Here is a 22,339-nt window from a genome sequence, read left to right on the forward strand (position 1 = left end):
GAAAGGTGGGTGATGTTCATCAAAATACATCCTTCAATTTGTTTATACAATCTTTTCAGGGCATTTTTGTTACAATCATCATACAGTTCCAAAGATTACGGTAACTGTATTACTGCAAATCTTCCAGCTTCCAGTTACAGTAAAGTTAAGTGTTTGTCTGATTTGTATAGTTTTAATAGCCAAAGCCAGTTAAACACATCGTTCATCTAAGATTCACCTAAAAAGATGATCATTTGTTTAGACCAAACCATTTTCTCATGGTGATTTAGGATATTTAGATTCTCTGATTTAATTACTTATTGCTGTAATTTATCACCTGACGGTTCTTTGTGCTTTATATAAAACAGGTCCTCAAGCAGTGAAAATTCATAGACATGAGTATCACCTAAAGTGCAGCTTAACTCTATTTTGTGCTACTTGATAAAAAGATTTTGAGATTTGTTGAGATTTAACTGTGCTCATCTCTGTAAAAAATCCTAAATTTGAATAAAATAACCAGTATCAAGCACAATAGATCTGACATAAGCCTAGCAAGAATGCTACAATTCATCAGTGGTAAATCTTCAGTAGTGATAGGGTTAATGTCATGTAAATGCACATTTTTATTTTTAAAAAGGGGGAACGAAGGCAGTAAAAACATGATAAGATCCAGTTTAACATTCCAGTAGGCTCTGTTCTAAGTCTGTGAGTAAAGATGATAGATATCTCTCTTTGCTCATTCATGAGCAGATGCAGGTGTTGGGGTGTAATTCTGGGAGGTCGAGTAATCTGCCATACCACCCCTATACAGAAGGAGACATGGAGAGCTGTTGTTTCCTAAACTAATCTGTGATCAGCAAAAGGGGTTTTTAAAGCCACAATGACCGAATAGTAACCACACAACACCATTGGATCTTTGGAAAATTAATAATATTCATCATTCTTGAAACAAAATCAGCAAAGTATCTCTGTTAAGCAGCACTCTAAGCATAAAGGACTCGGTCCAATTATGCAGTACACTTTCGGCAAAGAAAGCAGGTCTATTTAAAGCTAAAGGAAAGCTCATTTCAAACAAATCAAGCAGGTGTCACACAAGAACATTTATAGAGAAGGAATGTAAGCAAACCAAAACGTTGAAGGTAGGCTTTAATATTACTGGTACTGAGTTTCTTAGAGTACTAAAATCTGTTCTGCTCTTATTTATAGCAGTAAGGTACATTGGGTTGGGATTTTAGAAGCATTTAATGTAAACAGAGATACTGAAATAAAGTAAAGTGGTTGCAGCTCAGCACACAGACATGTACACCTGTCCTGAAGCATCAAGGGTGAGTAATACTTTCATCTATTTGCCCTTCTGCCAAGTCTGTGCCGACTCATTGTTTAATGCTGACTCAGACCATCCCATCTTAATCCCCATTACTGAACTCAATTTTCAGTAAATCCACATTTGAGATGGTCTGCATGGTGAGTGTGTGTGGTGTCTATCATCGTCAGGCTATGTTGGTTTTGCTGCAGACTGGCTCTGCAGATATACGGGTGTTTAAAATTATGGCGACTGCTTAAAGAAATACCCTTATGAGCCCAGTGGTGCCACCAGCGTCGGTACCAGCATCTGTATGATGTGTTCCAGGATGAGGACATAGATTAGATTGAGCAAACAGGGGATCCAGGTCTCAAATCTTTGGTCAGAATAATGTTTTACTGGAATTTCTATATAACATAAAGGCATTTTAACCATATTACTTTCACTTTATTCAGAATGTGCCTTTGAGCAATGTATGGCTACTTGCTTTTCTTATGTATAATATATGCAAGGTTAAGTGAAGTGTGACAACATTCCGATGTAGGTTGAGACTTCCAGGATGCACCAAATGCAGCTAACTCCTGAAGAGACTGTTAATCTTACTGTTTGAATGTACTGATCAATATTTCAGTGTGAGAAAGAAATGTTGCTTTTGTGTTGATTAAAACACTGCTATTGAAACCTGCACAGCTTTTTGCTTTACTCTCTGGTCTCTACTTTGACCCCTGCTCCATCTCTACAGTAGTCTACTTTGTTTTCATAGTTGATAGCCACAAAAACAACACGGGCATCCATTACGCTGCATTCATCACACAGATGTGTTCACTAAGGGGAGCATGTGCAGTGACCCCAACACTTTCTCCTGAGCGTCCTGATGACCCCTCCCCCACCAAGCCCCTTTTTATCCCCCTTAACACACACATGCACACACCCCCGCATACAAACCCTTATACATCTTCACACCAACACTTGATATCACCCACAAAGCATATATTTAGGAACATATTCAATTTCTACAGACAAGAAGGAGAAAACATTAGGTCACTTGACACATTTTAATAAATTGTTACTGAAAACAGAGGTTGTGTGTCTGCCAGATTACATCGTCATTTAAGGGATAAAAATGTCTCAACTCTTTGAGTTTTCGTCTATAAAATCTGTCTCATATGATCAAACCTCAAACAACCCTTAAGCTAACCAAACAGCACTGTCTTCTCTTTGTTACCAAGACATTCTGCTGAAGTAACGGGCCATTAACAGCTGAAACATTTAAATCAAGACACACAATAAAGACACTCAAGCATCTGCAAGAAGTTATTTCACATTCTTAGCAGAACTCAAAGTTCTTTTGTTAGTTTATGAAAAATGACAGAGATTTAACTTCAAACCAGAAAAAAAAAGGAAATCTGGATTTGAGCCAAACAATATGTTTATTCTTTAGTGACCAAGAGGATTCTTCAGTGTTGTGGTTTTAGTGTAGGTATTTCTCAGGAAACCCAGCCCTTTGTTGGAATGCTGCAGCTGTGAGTTTTAACTCAATAATGAATTCCCTAAAAGCCAAATCAAACCCATCCTCAACACTTCTAAAAGTTAGTTTCTTGATTCTTCCTCTTAATGTGTGCTCAGATCATTTACCATCTGTCAATCCCACAGTAGTGTGAATCTGCTCCTCTGTATACACTGCCCCTAAGAAATCCCCGAGGTGCCAAGAGGTACTTTAGACCTTCTGTTGTCATCCTGAGAAAAAGACTATGACCTCTGACCTGGATACACACACATACATGCAGTAGAAAACATTTGCAAGCATGACGATTGTGAGCTTACAGGTACTGTACAGTACATATGGCTCCAATATTTATAACATGCACTCATCTGACAAGGACTGTCAGAATTACCAAAGATACAAGAAAAATCTGCTGCATATCAAATCATTGATTATCTTAAAGTAACTTTTTTTGTGCTGCATCCAATGATTTAGTTTCAGGCTTATCAATTCTACAGAAATAGCAGCATGATTTGTTACTAAAAAGTTGTAATGTTTTAGGGATAAAAGCAGAATTCTAGGGTCTATTTTTCAAAAACATTTGACATAATAAACCATAAAATTCTCGAGAACATTTTTTTAAGTCCAGTTTTTCTCAGAAGGTGGACTTAAAAGCTGCTCCACTTCTCCTTAGTCTATAGATTAGCTCTCAAAAGTGTTTACATTCATATTAGAATACCAGGTTTTTCAACATTAACATTGTATAGATTGGCATGCAGAACTTTGTCTTTGAAATTATTTAGTGTCATCACTGTTGAATTTGAAGGAACTGTATTCTCCTGAGTTCAGAAAATTAGGAATGTTTTTCTAATCTGCAGAGTCTGTGCTGGTTCTCCTCTTCTGGAGGTTCTTGTGTGCTTTAAGAAGGAGGGTGCTATTAAGAGGAGCAGCCAGAGGAGACATTACAATGAATAAAATTAGCTGTCTTTATAGCATCATCAACCATGTGTTTCCTGTGCATGTTAAAATGTAATGGGTTTTTAATCTTTTGATCATATTGTTTATTGTTTTAATTTCCTTTCTGGGTACCAGTTGAAACCAGGCATGGGAGCTACAGCCAAAAACTAATGGGTCTTTTTTAATAACTACATTTAATAAAAAAGATATGTCTATTCTATACAACGTACTGTTCAACAATGTGGACTAGAATAAAACCCTCTTTCAGAAAATCCAAATTTCCACACCTAACACCAAGTCTTCGTTTTACATCTCGTGATGGGGAAACAACAGCTGATAATTTGGGTGACCAAACCTTGTATCATCGCGTTTAACACCTCAGATCTCTCCCACTCCAGAGAGAGCAGATAATGGTTGGCAAAACATAAAAAGTGCAAGCGAGAGACAGAAACAGCTGCCTGTCTGGGTACAAAATCCTCTGGGACATTATGCTTCACTGCCCATGGATGTGACTCAACTTCCTGCCAAAATGATTAGTTTGTGGTTATCCCAAAAGCTGCAATACCTCAATCTAACAAAGGTTTTACACTACTACTGGAAAAGTTGAAAAAGTGAATGAAAACAATGTTCCTCCTATAAAAGTAATTGGTAATTGTGTATGTGATGCATATTAATCTTTAACAGCCCCCAAGATCCCCACCTGCTCCACTGATCAATAAATGAAGATCCATTTTCAGGCATAAGATAAAGAGGGCCTCCCCAATGTTGTTCTTTTGTCGCTGTTCCTATCCACTTATCCATGTATTGATTGGTTTATGTGTATCTGGTGTCTTAAATTTACTCTTTGTAAAAAAAAAATAAAAAAAAAAAATAAAAATTACTCTTTGTTTTAAGAGTCCTCTCTCTTAGTTCAGCATTTATCACTGAACCAAGGATTTGTTCAGTGGATTTATCACCTATCCTGCAAAACTTCTCTGAAGGAAATAAACAGTATAACTCCAGCACCGTGTTAAAACGGCTGTGGAAATTATTTCGACAATGATCTACTTACGAAAGCTTTGCTTCAAATCAGTTTTGCGGTAAGTTTTGCATTTTATTTACTCTGTGTAACAATCCAAAAACATTCAGTGTAAGTTATCTCTTACTTGAAGCATGAATGTCTTGATTCAATGTTAAATGCCCAACCAGCTGCAGTTCAAGGCACCTATTAATGCCAGTGTCAAAGTCACTGACTGAACTTAATTGGTTGTGTGGGTGACTAACGAAATATACGCTGGGTATTTGTAAATGTCAAATAAAAATGCTGAACTGATATAGTTTATGCTAAAACTTGTCTGCTAAAGGAATAATTTCTTCCATTATTATTTTTTATTAATTTGCAGAAAAAATCTTGAGAAACTTACTAACTAATTTCCCTTCTTTGGTCCTCAAAGACTGAAAACTTTCAAAGGTGCTTTTGAAGCAAGTCATAACATAAAGTCATTAACCCCACTTGTTACATATGTGTATGGTTTTTACATCTTCAGCTGTCTCATAGTGTATTTTTAGAATTTGCTGAAAGCCTGAGATGTTAGAATCCAATTATTTACATATTTAAAATATTCTCATAAAATGATTGATTGGTTTCAAGGATGACTCCAAACATAAAACCTCCACCTCCCGTGTAATTTCCGTTGCTATTGGGCTTTTTCTTGACGTCTTTCATTTGATCAGATCCCAGTCGAGCTGCCATCGGCTGATTGATTAAACTGCGTCAGTATGAGTTTCAACCCAAACGCCTCCATGCACAAACAAGTATAGACACACTTATTTAATCTGAAGAGAACCCTGCAGTGATTTATTCATCCCTGCCACCCCTCCTAGCCCCCTATTTTTATCAGACACTGGACACCTCCCCCACAGATCGCATCATATTCAGAAGAAAAATACAAGACACCGTGGAAGCTAAGCTGGAATCAAACCTCAACAATCATAATTAACTGAGATAATGTACAAAGAAAACATTTTAATGTAAACTCAGAACATAAATTGCTTCTGAATAACATAATCAGCTTTGGTTCTTTGAACACAGTTCAAATTGTGCATTTTATCTGCCTCTCCAGTTAAGTTGTATGCTTCCCCCTGACTCTGCAGATTGTCTGGGTGCTTTCAGTGAGCATGTAGTCGGCAAAGCAATATTCTTGAAAGCCCTGATCCAGGCAGCCCAGCTTCCCACTGAGCTTTTGTCCACGCCCGGGCAGCACTGTGGAGGAATGGAAGAATGCTAAATAGACAGAGAATAAGTGGGAGGCAGAAAGGACATTCGGGGTGTGTGAGAGAATGTAGATACTTCTCTCTTCCTGATCTCCACTAAATTTAAGCGGCACAACAGCTCATACACTCCATAGGACAGATGCTGTGAGACCAACTGAGAAAGAGAATAAAAAAGCACAAAAATTATGAATTGAAATAATGGAGGAGTGAAATAAGGGTATGGGTTAGTCTGAACTCCTAAACCGGGGATGAAAAGTAGCTTCAGTCATCCTATTCTAATGTAAATTAGCATACTAAAATTCACTATTGTACTGTGACTGTGTGAGGCAGGTTCACTGGGGCCATTTGTATACATTTATGTGTTTTGTTCAACAGAAAATAAATGACACTAAATCTTTTTTCATTCATGACCACTGACAATAATTACTGTCAGCCATTGTGATGTTGAAACAAAATTTAAACTCTATCTCTGGGGAAAAGAAAAACCCAGAGAAAACAGAAAATAAGGAAAATATGTGCTTGGTTATTGCTCTAAAATGTTTATTGTACAGTATTGTAAAACTGAAACTGCTAAACCAGTTCTCCCTTTTGCTGTTTATAAACTCAGAGTATTGTGTGTGTGTATGTATGGAGTGTGTCAGGTTTGGTCCTCCATAGTATTGTAAGGTAAAAATTGTTCAAAACCGTCAATAACGGGAAGGTAGAAAAACATAGACGCAGTCCCTTTTCAGATATCTAGGAAAATCTACTTGCTGGGCATTGCACTTCAGAGTAAATGGTAAAGATGGGGCGATGGTGGGTAATTTCACTTTTCAATCCAATCAGCAAATTTGTTTTGTATCCATGTGAAAAGTGGATTATTTTTTAAAGGAGATCTATAATTCAAAATTCCCATTTTCATGTTTTTGTACTTCCATTTGGGTTTCCAGTGCTTCTCAAAACAGCCCAACTGCTTAAAAGAACACCAAGCTGTTTTTCTCTGGTTTTTAAATGATGAAGATAAAAGGTCATGAAAATGCCCAAACGCCCTATGTAATTTATTGTAGTTGTACACACTATTATCTTATAACTCATTTTCTTAGGTTAAAATGAAGCTTGTGACCCCAAAATAACCTAGAGTTATCATCTTTCTAACCAAAATACCTCCACCTATGTGAGAATTAGTCTCCAGGAAAAATGCTGGAATGCTTGTGCCATGCAGGAAGCAATAACATCACAGAGGGAGAAAATTGAGTCAAAACATAACTAGCAATTTTCCCTCCATATGACCAACTCACTTCAAAACCTAAGATAATACCAGAATGTCACACTATTATTTTTGCTTGTCAAATTCTTGTCATTAGCACACCTGAACAGTTTGCACTGAAGACAGGAGAATCATCACTGAACATTTGTCATAAATAGCTTGTGGAATACCAGCAATGTTTTAAAATCAATGGACCCATACAGAGTTCCCTCCCACGACTCAAGTAGTTACACAATGCCAGATTCATTTATGAAAGCTCACATATCTGCAGGAAATGAACGATGACCAGATAGACTGATGACTGATGATTCATGAGAGACCAGAGGCGGCTTTCAGACAAATTCCTTTTTGCTGCTTATAAACTGCTTACATTGGCTAAAGTGGAGATTTGTGATATGCATACCATACTGTTACTAAGACAAATTTAACAGGAAGTGTACTGTGTTTTCTTTTCTAAGTAGAAGTTTATTGAAGCTACATAAGAAAGACTTCAGTTTCACTCCTTTTGTTATTATTGAGGTGATGTTGGAAGGTACTTTTAGCCGTTTGATTGCAGAGGCTTTCACCAAGCATTACTTTTTTCTCTCTAGTGCAAAAATATGGATGTCTCGTACATGTTTAGTTAACTGGCATCTTTACATTGACCTTCTTATCTTTTTTAAGTGACTTCATTTTCCGTCTTTAGAAGAAAACTGGGATTCAAGTTTATCCAGCGATCTTATTCTTAAGGTTGTTAATGAAGCCTGAGGTTTAATGAGAGGATTAGTTCAGCCTCAGAAATTCTTGTTTCAGATTTGTACTCAGCCGGTGACACCAAACTCCAGACAACATGTCTACGTCCACATTGGCTGCACGAGACCATCCTGGGAGTGAGACCGAGTGTCCATGCCAGCAAAAGCACCAAAGCAAGTCCACATGTAAACATGAACCTCTCTGCAACCGGAGATCTTTCTGCTGTCCCATTTGAGAGTAATGCAGCACAGTCCATTTTAAGCGCACTGAATCAACAGCCACAAGTTGAAATAAATCAAAATCTTACAATTCTGGTCAAAAACTATTGAAAAGCTGTTCAGAGAAAGAAAACTTGCTGAACATTGAAAAGGGAGATATTAAGATCAAAGCAGAGATGTCAGTACCAGTTACATATCTTTCAACAAGAAACAATAATAGATGACTTGTGTGGTTTCAGCAAAGCAGAACTGCTAGCGTAACGCCTGTGTTAAAGGTTTATGATGAAAAATAAACTTTATTTTACTCTGAAGATTTTTTTTTCACAAAACTGTTTTTGTAAATGACTGACAGCTTCATGACTTATGCTTTTTTATTTGCAATATATTGTAGAAGGATGAATGCTCATATAAATATTAAGCTCTATTCATCTGAGTGCAGCTTCCTAAATGCAATATAACATTTGTGCATTCACATCTTGCTCAGCAGCAAACAAAAAATAAACAACAACAACGCTTCCTAGTGTAATTATCAAATGTCATTTAAACTCTTCTTTACAAGGGCTTAATTGAACTTTTTTGTTTCATATGTTGCTCTAGAGATAAAATTTGCTGCAGCAATTTAGAAACAATGTAGGTGAAGGGGAAAAACGTCAGGATCTTCCCTGCCCTCAACCATTAGAGAACTATAAGCAGAAGCTCTCCTCATGTCATTATAAATAGCCAACAAGCACATAACTCAAATACCCTCTCCTCTTATCTTCACTCTGCCATTAACAGCAGAAGCCCTTCAGATTTAAGGACTCTGTATCACAACAACCAAAATAGCAAATGTTAAAAGGTTTGTAGGTTTACTACACCAGATAGAGGTTCTCTGGGGCGGCATACAGTTGTTTCATCGAGACGCGTGTCTGGGAAAAATCTATTTACACTAAATATGAGCTCATTGTGTTACATGTGGTCTTACTTGCCTTGACCTGTGCTGCCATACTAAAGCCAACTAAGGAGATACAGCACAGTCCCTTGAGACAATAAGAACTCACCTTTCTCACCCACATTCAATCTAATCTTCATCTCTTACATCATATAAACTCCACTGAAGTGAGGTAGCTCAGCACTTACTCATCACAAGTTGTGTGATCAAGTTATGAGTAACAGAGCATCGAAGCACCAATATCAGATTCACTATTGAATCAGGTGACATGAAACACACAATGAAGTAGGAACAGAATGGCCACAGGCTGAAGTAACCCTGACAGTCCTGATAGAAAAAAAATGACTCACCAGCATTTAATTACAGCAAGTTTCAAACGGATTGCTTCAAGCAAAAATGATAACGAGAATGGTATGAAAAAACCCCGGCATGAACACAAAGCGAGCTCTAAAAGAAAGTTTCATGGAAATGTATTTTAGCAGGAATTGCTATGTTCATTGCTTGCTAAATGAATAATGTGTCTCATGAGGTTTCATTTTATGAAGATGAGATAATGATATATTAACCGTGATTTTGTTGTTGTTAATGTTGATGAAATATTCTAGATTTGTCTTTACTATTTAGAAGAGCAATTATTTCAGCTTGAATTCAGGCATATCACCACATATAGTGCAGGGGAAAAAAATTCCACCACAAATTAAATACAAAAAAAACCTCTTCCATTAATGAGAAGACAGCTATCCAAACCGATCTAACTCTGTGAAAAAAGGAATTGCCCCAAAACCTAAATGCTGTTATGAAATATAGCAAGTTGTACATCCTGAAGCAGCAAGCAGGAGCATGTTTGGCTATTGGTTTGATTTCTTGCTCTGTTACTTTGACATCACACATATTAGGTTGCACACTTTCCAAAACAGTCCACAGACTATTTTCCCCAAAGTATTGTGGATCATCTATGTTCTTTTTTCTGGCAAATGTAACAAGGGTCTTTATGTTCTTTTGGGTCAGCAATGGTTTTTGGCTTGGAACCCTCTACAAGATGCCATTTCTGCCCACTCTCCTTACTGTGGTTGAATCATGAACACTGGGTTCTTTTGGGTTCATCCTCCTGGACAAGTCATCGATCCATTCCAGGAGAAATTTTGGTTAGTTGGTCATTCAGTCCATCACAGAGAAATACAGGACAAACACCAAGCGCACACGCTCTCTTTCTGAAGATACTACCCTATATGGATGATGACATGCGGACTGTAACCACAAAGCCTGCTGCTCTCTAAGGCTGTAGACAGAAAACACATTGTTCTCTTGGCAAAAATATCTTTCTAACAGGAATTTGGCAATTAAATGTCTGGCTGCTTTTTGATAATGCCATATTTTTGTGAGCACTTTCATAGAAAAGATAATCTACAGTGTCTGTAAAAAGTACTCATCACATGGTTGTGTTACCCTTTTGTTGCTTTTACAAATCAATTTTGAGAAAGAAAATTTTGCTTTTTGACAAAAAACTTACATAAAAACCTTTTAATGTCAAAGTGAGAACTGATTCCTACAAAATATTGACAGAATATTTTATGTTGCATGTTAAATAAAAACATGTAGCATAAAATACGAGATTGCATAAATATTTACCACCTTTAAATTGACTGAGCTAATTCATCAGAGGTTCAGCTAATTGGTGCTAGTAGTACTGGTGCTTGAGAGTGCATCACCTGAGTGTGTCTCAGGTGATTGTAGCATAAAGAGTGGATTTACTGGTTAATCAGTATTCCTGGCTACCATTACACCATGAAGAAAAATGAACACTCCCAAGCAAATCAGAGAAAATGGTTATGAAAAGTCAAGGGATGGATTAAAAAAAATGTCTAAAGGATCGAACATCTCCTTGAGGTCAGTTAAATACATAAAGACAAGGAAGGAATATGGCCCATGTGTAAATCTGTCTAGATCAGGCTGACTTCACAAACTGAGTCACCATGCAAGAAGAAAACACTGTAAACACACAAAATCTTACCAAGCATTTTTGGTCTAGTTTATAGTGCAAATATCTTAGTAGATTTGAAATAAGACAAAACTAACGTAAAAGTACCTTTCTACCTAGATATAGAGCAGTGGTGCCCAAAGTTGGTCCTCGAGGGCCGACATCCTGCGTGTTTTAGTTCACTCCCTGGTTTAACACACCTGGATCCAATGATGGCTCACTAGAAGGCCTAAGAAGAACACCGACATGCTGAAAAGGTTGTAACTACCACCAGGGAGAGAATTAAAACATGCAGGATGCCGACCCTCGAGGACCAACTTTGGTCACTCCTGATATAGAGGCTTGTTTTAATTAAATAATTCCTTAATATTGCTGAAGAAGTACTGGTACAATTGGCAGATTATTTCACTAATAATAAGACATTTTCCCATGCAATAAGTTAATTTATCTGTCAATGAAACAAGTACTTTTTCATCAATATTAAGGAATTATTCACTTAAAACTAGTGCATATATCTTGCTGAAAAGTTACTTTTAAGTTAGTTTGTCTTGTTCCAAGTGATATTTGTACCAAAAATACTTGGTTAAATTGTGTGTTTTGCAGTGAAACTATAGAGAGAGGACATCAGCTCATCATGAATAGCAGTGGCGGAGATGGGAGGCAGTCTGCAGACAACAACTGATGCCTGAGTCAAAGCGTCACGAGAGAGTGACAATGAGAAAGACACTGTTGAATAAAACTCATATCAAGACTTGACTAGAGTTAACCAAACAGCATGTGGGAGACTCCATAATCAAGTGAAGGAAAGTTCTTTAATCTTTCTGGCCATCAGACAAGACACTGTGTTTGGTGGACACCAAACAATGTACATCACCACATAAACACATGTCTACTGTGAAGTATGTTGGTGTACGGTATGCTTTACGATAGCAGGCTTTGGAAAGCTTATTAAGGTAAAATGAATGCAGAAAAATACAGGAAAATCCTGGATGACAATTTGTTTCCATCTTCAAGAGAAGTACGACTTTATTTATTTTCCAGCAAGCCAAAGATCTGAAACATCCAGATGAAGCTACAAAAATTGAAAATTGTGTTGACTGGAATAGCCTAATCAAAGCACAGCTCTCAATCGCAGAGAATTTGTGGCAAAATTTGAAAAAGGCTGTTCACAGCTGACCCCCATGCAGCCTGACTGAGCTTTAAGAGTTTGGAAGCAATAATGGCTGGGCTTACAAACTTAACATCATTGACAACTTTTCATTTTTATCCTCAGATACTTTGTGCTAACCTTTATTTTCTCTGCCTTTTTAAAATTATTTCTCAATCATAGACATGAACAAGAATGTCATCTGTGAAATGAAAGTTTATGCATAATTAGTAAGGAAATGTTGTAAAAATTATGACATATGTTTCATTTAATTTCTTAGATATCCCTTTGAAATTGAAAAGATATCCCTTGGGTTGCATTCTTGTTGGCATCCATGATTGATACTCTCGTTTGCGTACCTACGATGTACTCTTGGTCTGTTTATAGTGTCTTCTGAATGCTGGTTCAAAGCCTTGAGGATCAAACTGATGAACAGAATTTTTTGATTCATAAATGAATATCAGCCAAATAACAGGAATTTGGAATGTTTAATAGTATTCACTGTTCCAAAGTTGCCTTTAGAAATTGATGCTGTAGATGAAAAAATATATCTTGCTCATTCTTAGTTATAAGTCTTAAAAATATAATTTTCCAACAACAGGAGTGGTCATAAACCTAAAATACCAACACTAGTTAATCATACGACTGCAATATTGAGAAAATGTTGATAGTTTGTCAAATGCACATTAGAGAAATGGCACTGAGCACAGATGAACTCTGTATTTCTGAAGTCCTGGCTTCAGCCCAGGATGCCATCAGATTCCAACCATATCAGAGATGAAATCATCATAAGTACTGAATATAAAAACTGATGTAACAGCATACTAAAAGCAAACATTATTCATACTACTTCCTCTGCCAGCTGGTGCATCATCCCATTTGTTGACTGTCTCCAGGCTCTAATACTACTCATGTCCAAATCTTCGAAGTCATCCCTCTTCTTTGTTGCAGGCCACCGCAGTGAGCCGTATTAAATTATTACTATTACAGTCAATTTTCAAAACTAGTTACGGGAATCCTGCAGGACATACAAGCAGGTTTTTAGAGGGGTGACATGACTGCCTGATGTCACAGGCCTGGACTTACCAGGCGTCAGGACGACTGCAGCACGGGTAAACTGAGGAGCTGGCGGTTAAATATGGAGCCACAAAACAAGAGCAAATAGAACATGAATTCCCCTTGAGAAAAACGATTTAGTTTCACATTATGCTAAATGTTTTACTTTAAGATTTGCTGTACTTTTATACTTTGGTGTTTTTCTTTTCACATTTAATTCCATTAAACTAATAAATAAAGATTTTAACTGAAAACTTTACAAAGATTACATTATATGGATATTTAAAGCAAATGTAAAATATGTCTAATATCTGGAAGTTGCACAAAAACCATGTTTCAGACATGTTTTATCTTGAAACATGCCCGCAGGAAGCAGGATTTTAATGACTCACACAGAGTCATGCACTCAATCTACCAACAAATAAAGTGGACAATCTGCATTCCTTCCTGTAATATCAATGCCAAAGCTCCAAGAGAACTGCCTTTTATTTACTGTCCTGCAACAAACATTTCAGTAGATTTACAAGCACACAAGACGTGTCATCATTATTTATCGACGATTTCTAGAGGGGCTTGAACAGAGCTTATTTCTCGTAGCTGCATCAAAAAAAATACTTACAATCAGTGTGAAATCAATGAAACAAATTAATTTAAAATTAATGAGACCATTCTCTGACTGTGACTATCAGTCTGGGATTTGGAGAAAATTTTAAACCACTCAAACCATTTCTGCTGATTCATCAGACCCACTTTCATCCACTCTTCATTTACTGTAAATCGTTCTCGTTTAACTCAGACCACTGGCATCTTTTACTGCGATGCAGCACAAAAATGCAAAGTATAACCTCAAAGTTATGGGGGAATATTTTGTAAAGTAAGCAGGTACTAAAATTACAAGAAATCCCATGCTTACATTTTGAAGAAATAACACAGAGCAAGCTTAGCCCAGCATTGATCAACTCACCAGCTTTTAGACTCGGGGTTAAGCTGCTGGTGAAGTGCCACAGAGAAACCAAAGAAAGTACCCCGGTCGCCCAGCTTGTGCAGTGTGTGAGTGGTGTCCAGGTTAAAGCAGCAGACCTGACTCAAGAGAGAGGAGAAAGCCAAGAGGAAGAACACCCTAGGATGAGAGGAGGCAGATGAGAGGGAAGCCGCCGGATCCCCATGTCCCATCAGGGCTGCCATAGCAGAGAGCAGGTTGTCCAGCAGAGAAAGTTCAGCTGAAGAAGAGCAGAGGGGAGATTCCTTTTATGGTTCCCAGGGTGCTGAAAAAGCTGCAAATCCTGAGTAAATCTCTTTTTGCCTGTCCTCTGTAGATGACTTCCTAGTCTCCAGCCCTCTGTCCTCCTCTCTCTGTTGTGCTGGCTCTCAACTCCGTTTGCTGCTGTCAGTCTGAAGAGAGGGCTGTGGAAATGCGGCTGCTACTACTATGTGTGTGTGCAAGAGGGCTCCTCTCAATTCATGTGCGCCTCCCCCTCCTTTATGCTCATAGGGAGACAGAGGACAAGTGCCTTGAATAGCCCGCTCACTCCTCCCCCTCCCCTCTCTCTTTCAGCCTGTCCACTCCTCCCTCCCCTCCTTCTTCTTCACTCAGCTGACATCAACACTCAGGGGACCGGAGCCAAAATACCAGGCAAGGTTGTCAGGATACTTGGAGGATAGTGAACAGAGTGAGAGAGGGCATAAAGACACTTGACTGTTTTACCTGTCGAGTTCACATGGTCCATTTTGGGTTCTTCTGCACCTCTCTGCAGCCGGTGCATGTAAGGCTGAGTGCCATGAAGAGAAAAATAAAGAGTTGTATCCTTGAAAGTCAAAACGTTAACAGCTAAATAAAGCTTAAGACTTTTTTCATCTCACTTCTAGTTGCAGTAATCTGGAAGGGATCCCAGACACAAAAGAAAGAAGACATCTACACAGTGGTCCAAGAAAGTTCACCACCTTTACCTGAGAAGAAGTGTGAGAGAATATATATATATACACTGTGGCAAAGAAACACTAACAATAAATAATAAGCAAGACAATATCAAAGCACTGAAACCTCAATAGGATTGTTTGTAAATTTTGTAAAAGCTATGCAACAGACAGGCTTGTATTGTGCCAAACCTTTGGATATAAAGTGCAAAGGTGAAAGAGGTTTGTAAGGAAGAGTAGGAAAGTTTGAGCTGTGGTCATGAAGTGCAGCCAAGCAGAGAACAGAGAAACGTTAGAGACTAAAAGGGACAGCCAGGCACAATAATAGATGTGGGCCTCAGGAAAAACTGACTGGACATGAGGCAGAGGCCGTAGCACTTTTAAGTGACTGAGCTCTGTTTCGCTTGGGTAAGTCTGTGAGCAGCTGTCAGTGTGTCACTTCAACTGTTTGCCTCAATAAACCTTGCACAAACAGATGCATAGCAGTCGTACAAACAGGTGAGATTCTTGGACCGTGCTGTGAAGACGTCTCTCTCACATTTTGTTGGAGTTGAAGTGAAAGAGTGAGTTAAATTTCTTTGGTGTAGACTTCTGTGTAATTTGTTAATGGAGCTTTCATGGTTTTAGTGGAGCACAAAGGCTGCCCAGTTTACAGTTGTTTAGCTTAAATTAACTGCTTTAATTAAAGCTAAATTAAAAGTTTACAGTCATTTTAATTATGGTTTATTCTTAAGCTGAAGATATTTTTCATGTGACCTGTCCCATGACCTGTCCCAAATAGTTATTTTTATCCTACTTTCTAATAAAAAAAAAAAAAAACTGTGGTCAATGGCAGCAACTGTCACATGTTCATCTTCATCAATGCAACTAGCTGCAAACATCCTAATTTTTGTCAGAATTAATGATAGTGATAATTAATGATAGTCAAATCTAATATCAAATAATTGATGGAATATGCTTGATGTGTGTAAAATGAAATGGCTCTATGGCAACATGAAAACGTGCTGCAGTAACTGCGGTATTTACATTTAAGCAATTTTTTATGCTAACATTTATTTTTAAGCATTTTTCTAAAGGCAGATTTTCACAAACTGGTATTATTTAAGTCGTTACTCACCTCTTTTGTTGTGTGAAATGCATCCAAAACAGCTTTCACAGACTCACAGCCAATGGGACTTTGTGCCGCTCATTCTTCCTCTGGCTGCGAAGACTTGGGCTTTGAAGTTGATAACCTTATAGACCTAATGTACGACTTGTTGGAGAATTTTCTTGCCTGTCGTCTTTGCCTCAGTGATGGCTGACAAGGTAAAAAATATCTTGGGTCATTGAGTGCCACTACCTCTGCCATAACTGTTTGCATGGTTTGTATGTCGGAGGTTTGCTCTATTTTCGCATGGGGGAAGAGCCTACGGCTTGTAATTTCTTCTTCTTCTCTTCTATAATGGCAGATTGCAAACAACTTCCAGGTGCATACCGCCACCTACTGTACATGAGTGTGTAGCAACATTACCTCACATCCATGAAATTGTATCTTTTATTTTTGTGTTGTGAAGATAAATTAATAATGCTTTGATTAATCTATAAATATCCTTTATGTTTCTAATATTCCTTCAGGACTCTAGTCCAGTTCTATCCTTCTTATTATTTTTCTCAATCATTCCCTTTCTGGCTCTTATATTTTACAATACATAAATACATATTCTACATTTTCTTTTCCTCCTCATCCTTGTTATCCGAACCCCTGAGTTAAATAGCAACATTTGTCCATTTTTTAGTTTTTGGATAAAGATGTTGCTAAGTCCTGTTTTTAAAGTATATGCCTTATAATTTTGACCATGTTGTTAACATTAGCTGGTCTTAATGTCTCCTAATTCTCTTTTTAATGCAGCATCATTGTTGTATTTAAGCATAAAATTTTATACATTTTAATTGAACAAGTCTGCAGATAGAAAAACCAGTGATTTTCAGCCCTGAACTTCCACTTCATATGGAAACAATGCACTTGCTATGAAGTAGCACTTCATAATAATGCGCTACATCCTGTTGAGCAATCATCAACAAGTTGAAGCTATATTAAAATATTTGCAGATCAAGACAAATACAAATGATCTCCAGATTAGTGTCTTCATAAATCAGCATCAGTACACCAGCTTCAACTAACAGGAGGCTAAAATCTCCTCATGTGATTTGTCTGGTTTTGTTGAACTCTATCTGCCCCCTGCTGTTCCTATAGCATCATTTAAAAGCAGTTTTCTGTCCTCACCACCTGTTTAGAAAGCTCTTTCATTAGAAAACTCTACATATGTGATGCCAGCTTATTTTTAGCTGCTAAACTGTACATTTATTTCTGTGAGACCACAGGTTGTATCTTCATCTGAAGATGACCATGCTAGGCAGGTTTGTTGGTATTAGTCAAGTTAATGTGCAATTTTTTACTAAGTACCAGAAAAAAAAAAAATAGGATTAGGGATAAGGTTACCCTAACCCTAAATCTAATGGTACTTAGATGACACAAACAAATAATAAAGGAATAATAAAGGCTAGAGCATAAAATGTACAATTAAGCCCAAATTATTCACACCACTGGCAAATTTAGATTTACAAAATAAAAAACAAAAATAAAAAGTGACTGTTTTGAAAAAAAATTAAAATATATATATATATATATTTACACATTATGTATATATATGTTTAGATACACACACAAGACACACACATTTAAATATAAATATATTTATTTAACTAGCTTTAACTTATATATTTAACTATACATGAAAGGATAGTTATCTTTCCTTTCATATATATACTATACATATATGGAAGGAAAGAAAACTATTGGCATTATAGCAATCAAATTATTAGTTTTAGCCAATTTTGGAATTTTGGCTTTTTAGTTTAGATGATAAGCTCCATGTTTTTGAGGTTTGTGAGTTGTGACACAGTTTTTGCATACATTTCAGACAAAGGTTTTCTGGTCTTAACTAAAATCAACCCAATATCACCTCATCATTCTTTGGGTTGTTATGGTCCTGTTTTTTTGAACTGTCAAGCTTTTAACAATGCTCACGTGTTTTACTTGGATAAGTGTTATTTATTTCATTATCTTTCTCTGCTTTATAAGTAATACTCCTTGGTTGTGTTCCATGTATTTGTGCTTCTTTTATGTCTATGTTTGTTCATTTTTTTATCTTTTTCATGCACATGAAGTCCAATATTACCATGTAGATGCTCTACAGGTAAATTTAACTTGATATTTAATGCTACTGCATGTGTGCTGAAAACCTTCAGTTTGAGACAGAAATATCTGAAGGACTCTACGGTGCTGCAGAGCAGTAAAAAGAAAACGGGACCTGTGGGATGTTGAGAAACAAGCTGAAAATATTGTAATGGCACCTTGGGCAGACAGCCAAACACCTTGAGACAGAACAAAGCACAGTCAGCGAGTGGGAAGAGAAGAAGCTAAAACAGAACACAGGCATTAAAGAGAAAGGAAACTACAAAGATGAATACATCTAAAGATTATCTGACAGGGTAAAATCCCACTACAAAAGGTTCATTAGCAGTCTGAGCCACACTTCAAGGAGACGGTTTGTTTCTGAAGGCGGCAGCAGCAGTGTACAGTCAGGGTCAGCTTTCCCTATTTAGTCCATCAGTGTGATAACTGAGATAGTTGCAGTCAGCACTATGACTGTATTGATTAATGGACAGCGCAAAAGGAGGGAGTGGTGCTGGTTATTATGGGATTAAATGTATGCATACAAAGTCTTGACTACACACAAACCCACAGAAAAAGGCAAAACGGACTGCAAGGCTGTGGTGGACTGGTAATGACATTTAATATGAATGTAATCTAAAATCTGCAATAGGCCAATTTATTAAATAGGGTTATGACTCAGCTTTCCCCCCAAAGCTTTAAGGAGGCAAACATAAACTCTGTGAGTAATCCTACTCTACTGCAGGGCCAAATTTGAAACCGTCTCACTTTCATGCATACTGGTGTGTTTGTCTGTTTGCTTTCAAGGGCCAAAGAGCTGATGTTCTATAGATCTTCTTAAATACTGAACTCTTCCACATTTACTCTGCATTGGCTGCTTTACTATATATTAATGAATCATCATGGGTAGAGTGCAGGGTCAACATTATGAGGCGGTGTCTTAAGCCCAAACAAGGTTCTTTGTTAAATTTAGCCACAGTGTTTTGGCTCCTAATCGTTTTACGAGAAAGCTTTGATGCAATTTAAAAAACATAAAGAACATTTACGAAAATGTTGATGTCAAAAGAAAGTAAGCATATAGATTTTTTAGGTACAAGGGGTCACACCCATGTTTCAGACTTTACTCTAATGACAATATCAGAAGATTTTCACTTGCTCATAAATCCTAATTGATGGAGGATTGGCTGTGATAGTTTAATATCATACAATTCCCCTCTATCGTTTCTCCAGTCCCATTGATGACACCTGATTTCAACTGGCAGGTACTGGATTTATGTAGACATAACAAATGCAGAGAGGAGAAATTGAGGTTAGAGGTGGTTAATGTTTTTTTTATTATTATTTTATCTAGAATTATTTATTTATACAGGATGACCTGGCGGAAATCTATGCATTTGATCAATCAACAAATCTTGGCCACACACTCACTGATTTGGCCTTTTTTTCCAGATATTATCTGTTTCTACTGTATTTTATTGGAATGGATGTATTCTGTTTTGGGCACAAATAAGCTAACAAGTGTGAACCAAAATTGAATCGGGATAAAACTGAGCTAAACTGTGCTGGAATGTGATCCAATGCAGAGATTCCTTGTACAAAGGGGATTTGTGAAGCCATATCTTTATCAATGCAGGATAATAAAGGCTGTACAAGGGAGTCTAATCATGTCAGCAAGTATTAATGGAAAATTTCCAATTAACCAAAATGGTTGAACAGCAGAAGAAAAATCACGCTGAGCTACATAGGATGGGGAGTGAGTTAATTGAAAGCTGTCCACAGTCCATGTCTAATAAATAATTTAAAGTAAATAAAATTGCTGTATGCTACCTGCAAGACTGCATTCATACTTACTCCAAGAACAACAAAAACTGAAAGATGTGTTTGTTTTTTAAAAAAATAGTTTACTCATGATCTTCTGCAGAGTTTATGCAAATATTTAACAACCAAATAGAAATATAACAATGCAGACTTTGTGACCATAAACTTACTTAACACCCAACAATGCATTGCTACACTGGAAAAAACAGAGAAAAACAGGAAGCAGAAACGGGTTTAGAAAAAAAAAAATATATATATATATATATATATATAAAAAAAAAAGGGTCAGAGGCGCCCTCTGCTGGGTTACTATAAAAATCCCAGTCATGTCAGGTAAACGCATTTTTTGTTTGTTTTGCATATACTTTTATGGTCAATTTACTCTTAAATCTAAAGGAGAGATAAACAAATATATATAAAACATACATCTGCTATCCGTTATATATACATGTAGAAATATGTATATATAATGTAGAAATATTCATAAAAGTGTTATGAATATTGTGTCCATAATGCTTTTATTGCAACAAAATCTGAACATATTAACAAAGAAAAACCAAGAACTAATGGAACTTTTCTGCAGAAATGGTAAATGAATATGAACACACTGCATATTTGATCCTAATGAGAAAATGTTTGCATGTGAACAGGATAACTGGCTTTTGTTCACATTTTACACAAGAGTGTCCGCTAGAAAGATAACAGCTACACAAACACACACACACCAATAAAGCAGTACATATTCAGTTCTCCACAAACATTGATGGGTAAATCAGTTCTAATTTAACACCTCATAGTGAGTTTTTATGACACTGACAATATCAAAATGATTGAACTAGGTCTTTGAGAGATACAGTTTAATTGAGTAGCAAGCTTTCAGATCAGTGTCATATAGGATAGTAAGGGGGCTCTGCAATTTCATCTGAAGGTAGTGGAGGTGCGCTGGGCTGACTGGGAGGAGTGAGAGGATACATCTCCTGCCCTGGTACAAAAGGAGCTGGGTACGTTGGAGAAACTGAGGAAACAAGAAATAATTATTAATTTATCTTTTGAAATGATAAACAGCTGTCACTCCCAGAACATAGTAGTGAGGGGCAAAGCTTCAGAGCATGATGTACCAGATGTACAGTTTCTATTGCTTGTCATAACAGAGACACGTCTTTTTATATTATTTTGTGTAAGAAATTGCAAGCTGCTTTAACACTACACCTCTCTGCTACTTTAAACTAATTCAAGAGCAGGAAAAGAATTTGGCTTTCCACATAATTTTCTGGATTTATTGCTTCATTAGAATGCAAATATTAATGGATAATATTAATTATAATATTGTTAGATGTGTAAGGGTTCGATTTTGGCACAGAAGAATGATATAAAAGCATATCAGTGGAGCTGTGTTGCCTAATGCTAACTGGAAGCTCCCATAAATCACATTTTGTTTTGGCACCCATACACACCAGGACCAAATCTGACTTCATGCTAAATGAAAAGACTAGAAATATGCAGAAGAATTGAATTAGATATTCTCGGGAGACTGACCTGAACTTCTAGGTTTATCTTTTGATTGTCTGTATGAATAAGTCGTACAGTCAGAGGTTGAAGCAAGGTTTGGCAGCTAATGAAACAACTTACTGATTTCCCAATATGATGGTGGCGGGATGGAGGGCAGAGTGGAGACCTCGTATCCTGCTACGGCCTGGTAATCTGGAGGCTGAGCTTGATATCTAGATGGTGAGTAGGGAGGCTGGGGCATGTAGGCTGCAGTGTTTGCTTCCACTAGAGAAAGCAACACATTTATTTTGACTGTTACACTCTCACCAGATATGTTTGCTGACTTAACATCAAAAGTTAAAGTTTCACCATTTTACACAGCAAAACATTTTTATATTAAAGCAAAAACATCAAGATTCCAAACAATATTATTAATATAATCCACGGATTTTACTGCTGCAAAAGAATTTAAACTGTTGTATACTGCTTGAACTTTTTCACATTTTGTAAAATCACAACAACAAATGTTTATGTGTTTTATATGGATTTTGTGTGATGGACCAACACAAATTAATCCTTAAAGTGAAGTCTAAAGTTTTCAACTTTTTTAATGGAAGACATA

The 22,339-nt window shown here is 37.0% G+C and overlaps 1 protein-coding gene across 3 annotated transcripts in view; it reads right to left on the minus strand.

Moving 5' to 3' along the window:
- itga7 (integrin subunit alpha 7) overlaps positions 1 to 14,749 on the minus strand; it is a 32,649-nt gene extending 17,900 nt beyond the window's left edge. For all 3 annotated transcript variants that reach the window (XM_023325086.1, XM_014475933.2, XM_023325087.1), the window contains exon 1: positions 14,248 to 14,749. In XM_023325086.1, coding sequence (XP_023180854.1) covers positions 14,248 to 14,468 — 221 coding nt within the window. In that variant the 5' untranslated portion in view covers positions 14,469 to 14,749. The remainder of the gene's footprint in view (positions 1 to 14,247) is intronic.
- Positions 14,750 to 22,339: the final 7,590 nt, after the last annotated feature.

Source organism: Xiphophorus maculatus, chromosome 20 (genome assembly GCF_002775205.1).
Source record: "Xiphophorus maculatus strain JP 163 A chromosome 20, X_maculatus-5.0-male, whole genome shotgun sequence".
Classification (NCBI taxonomy): domain Eukaryota; kingdom Metazoa; phylum Chordata; class Actinopteri; order Cyprinodontiformes; family Poeciliidae; genus Xiphophorus; species Xiphophorus maculatus.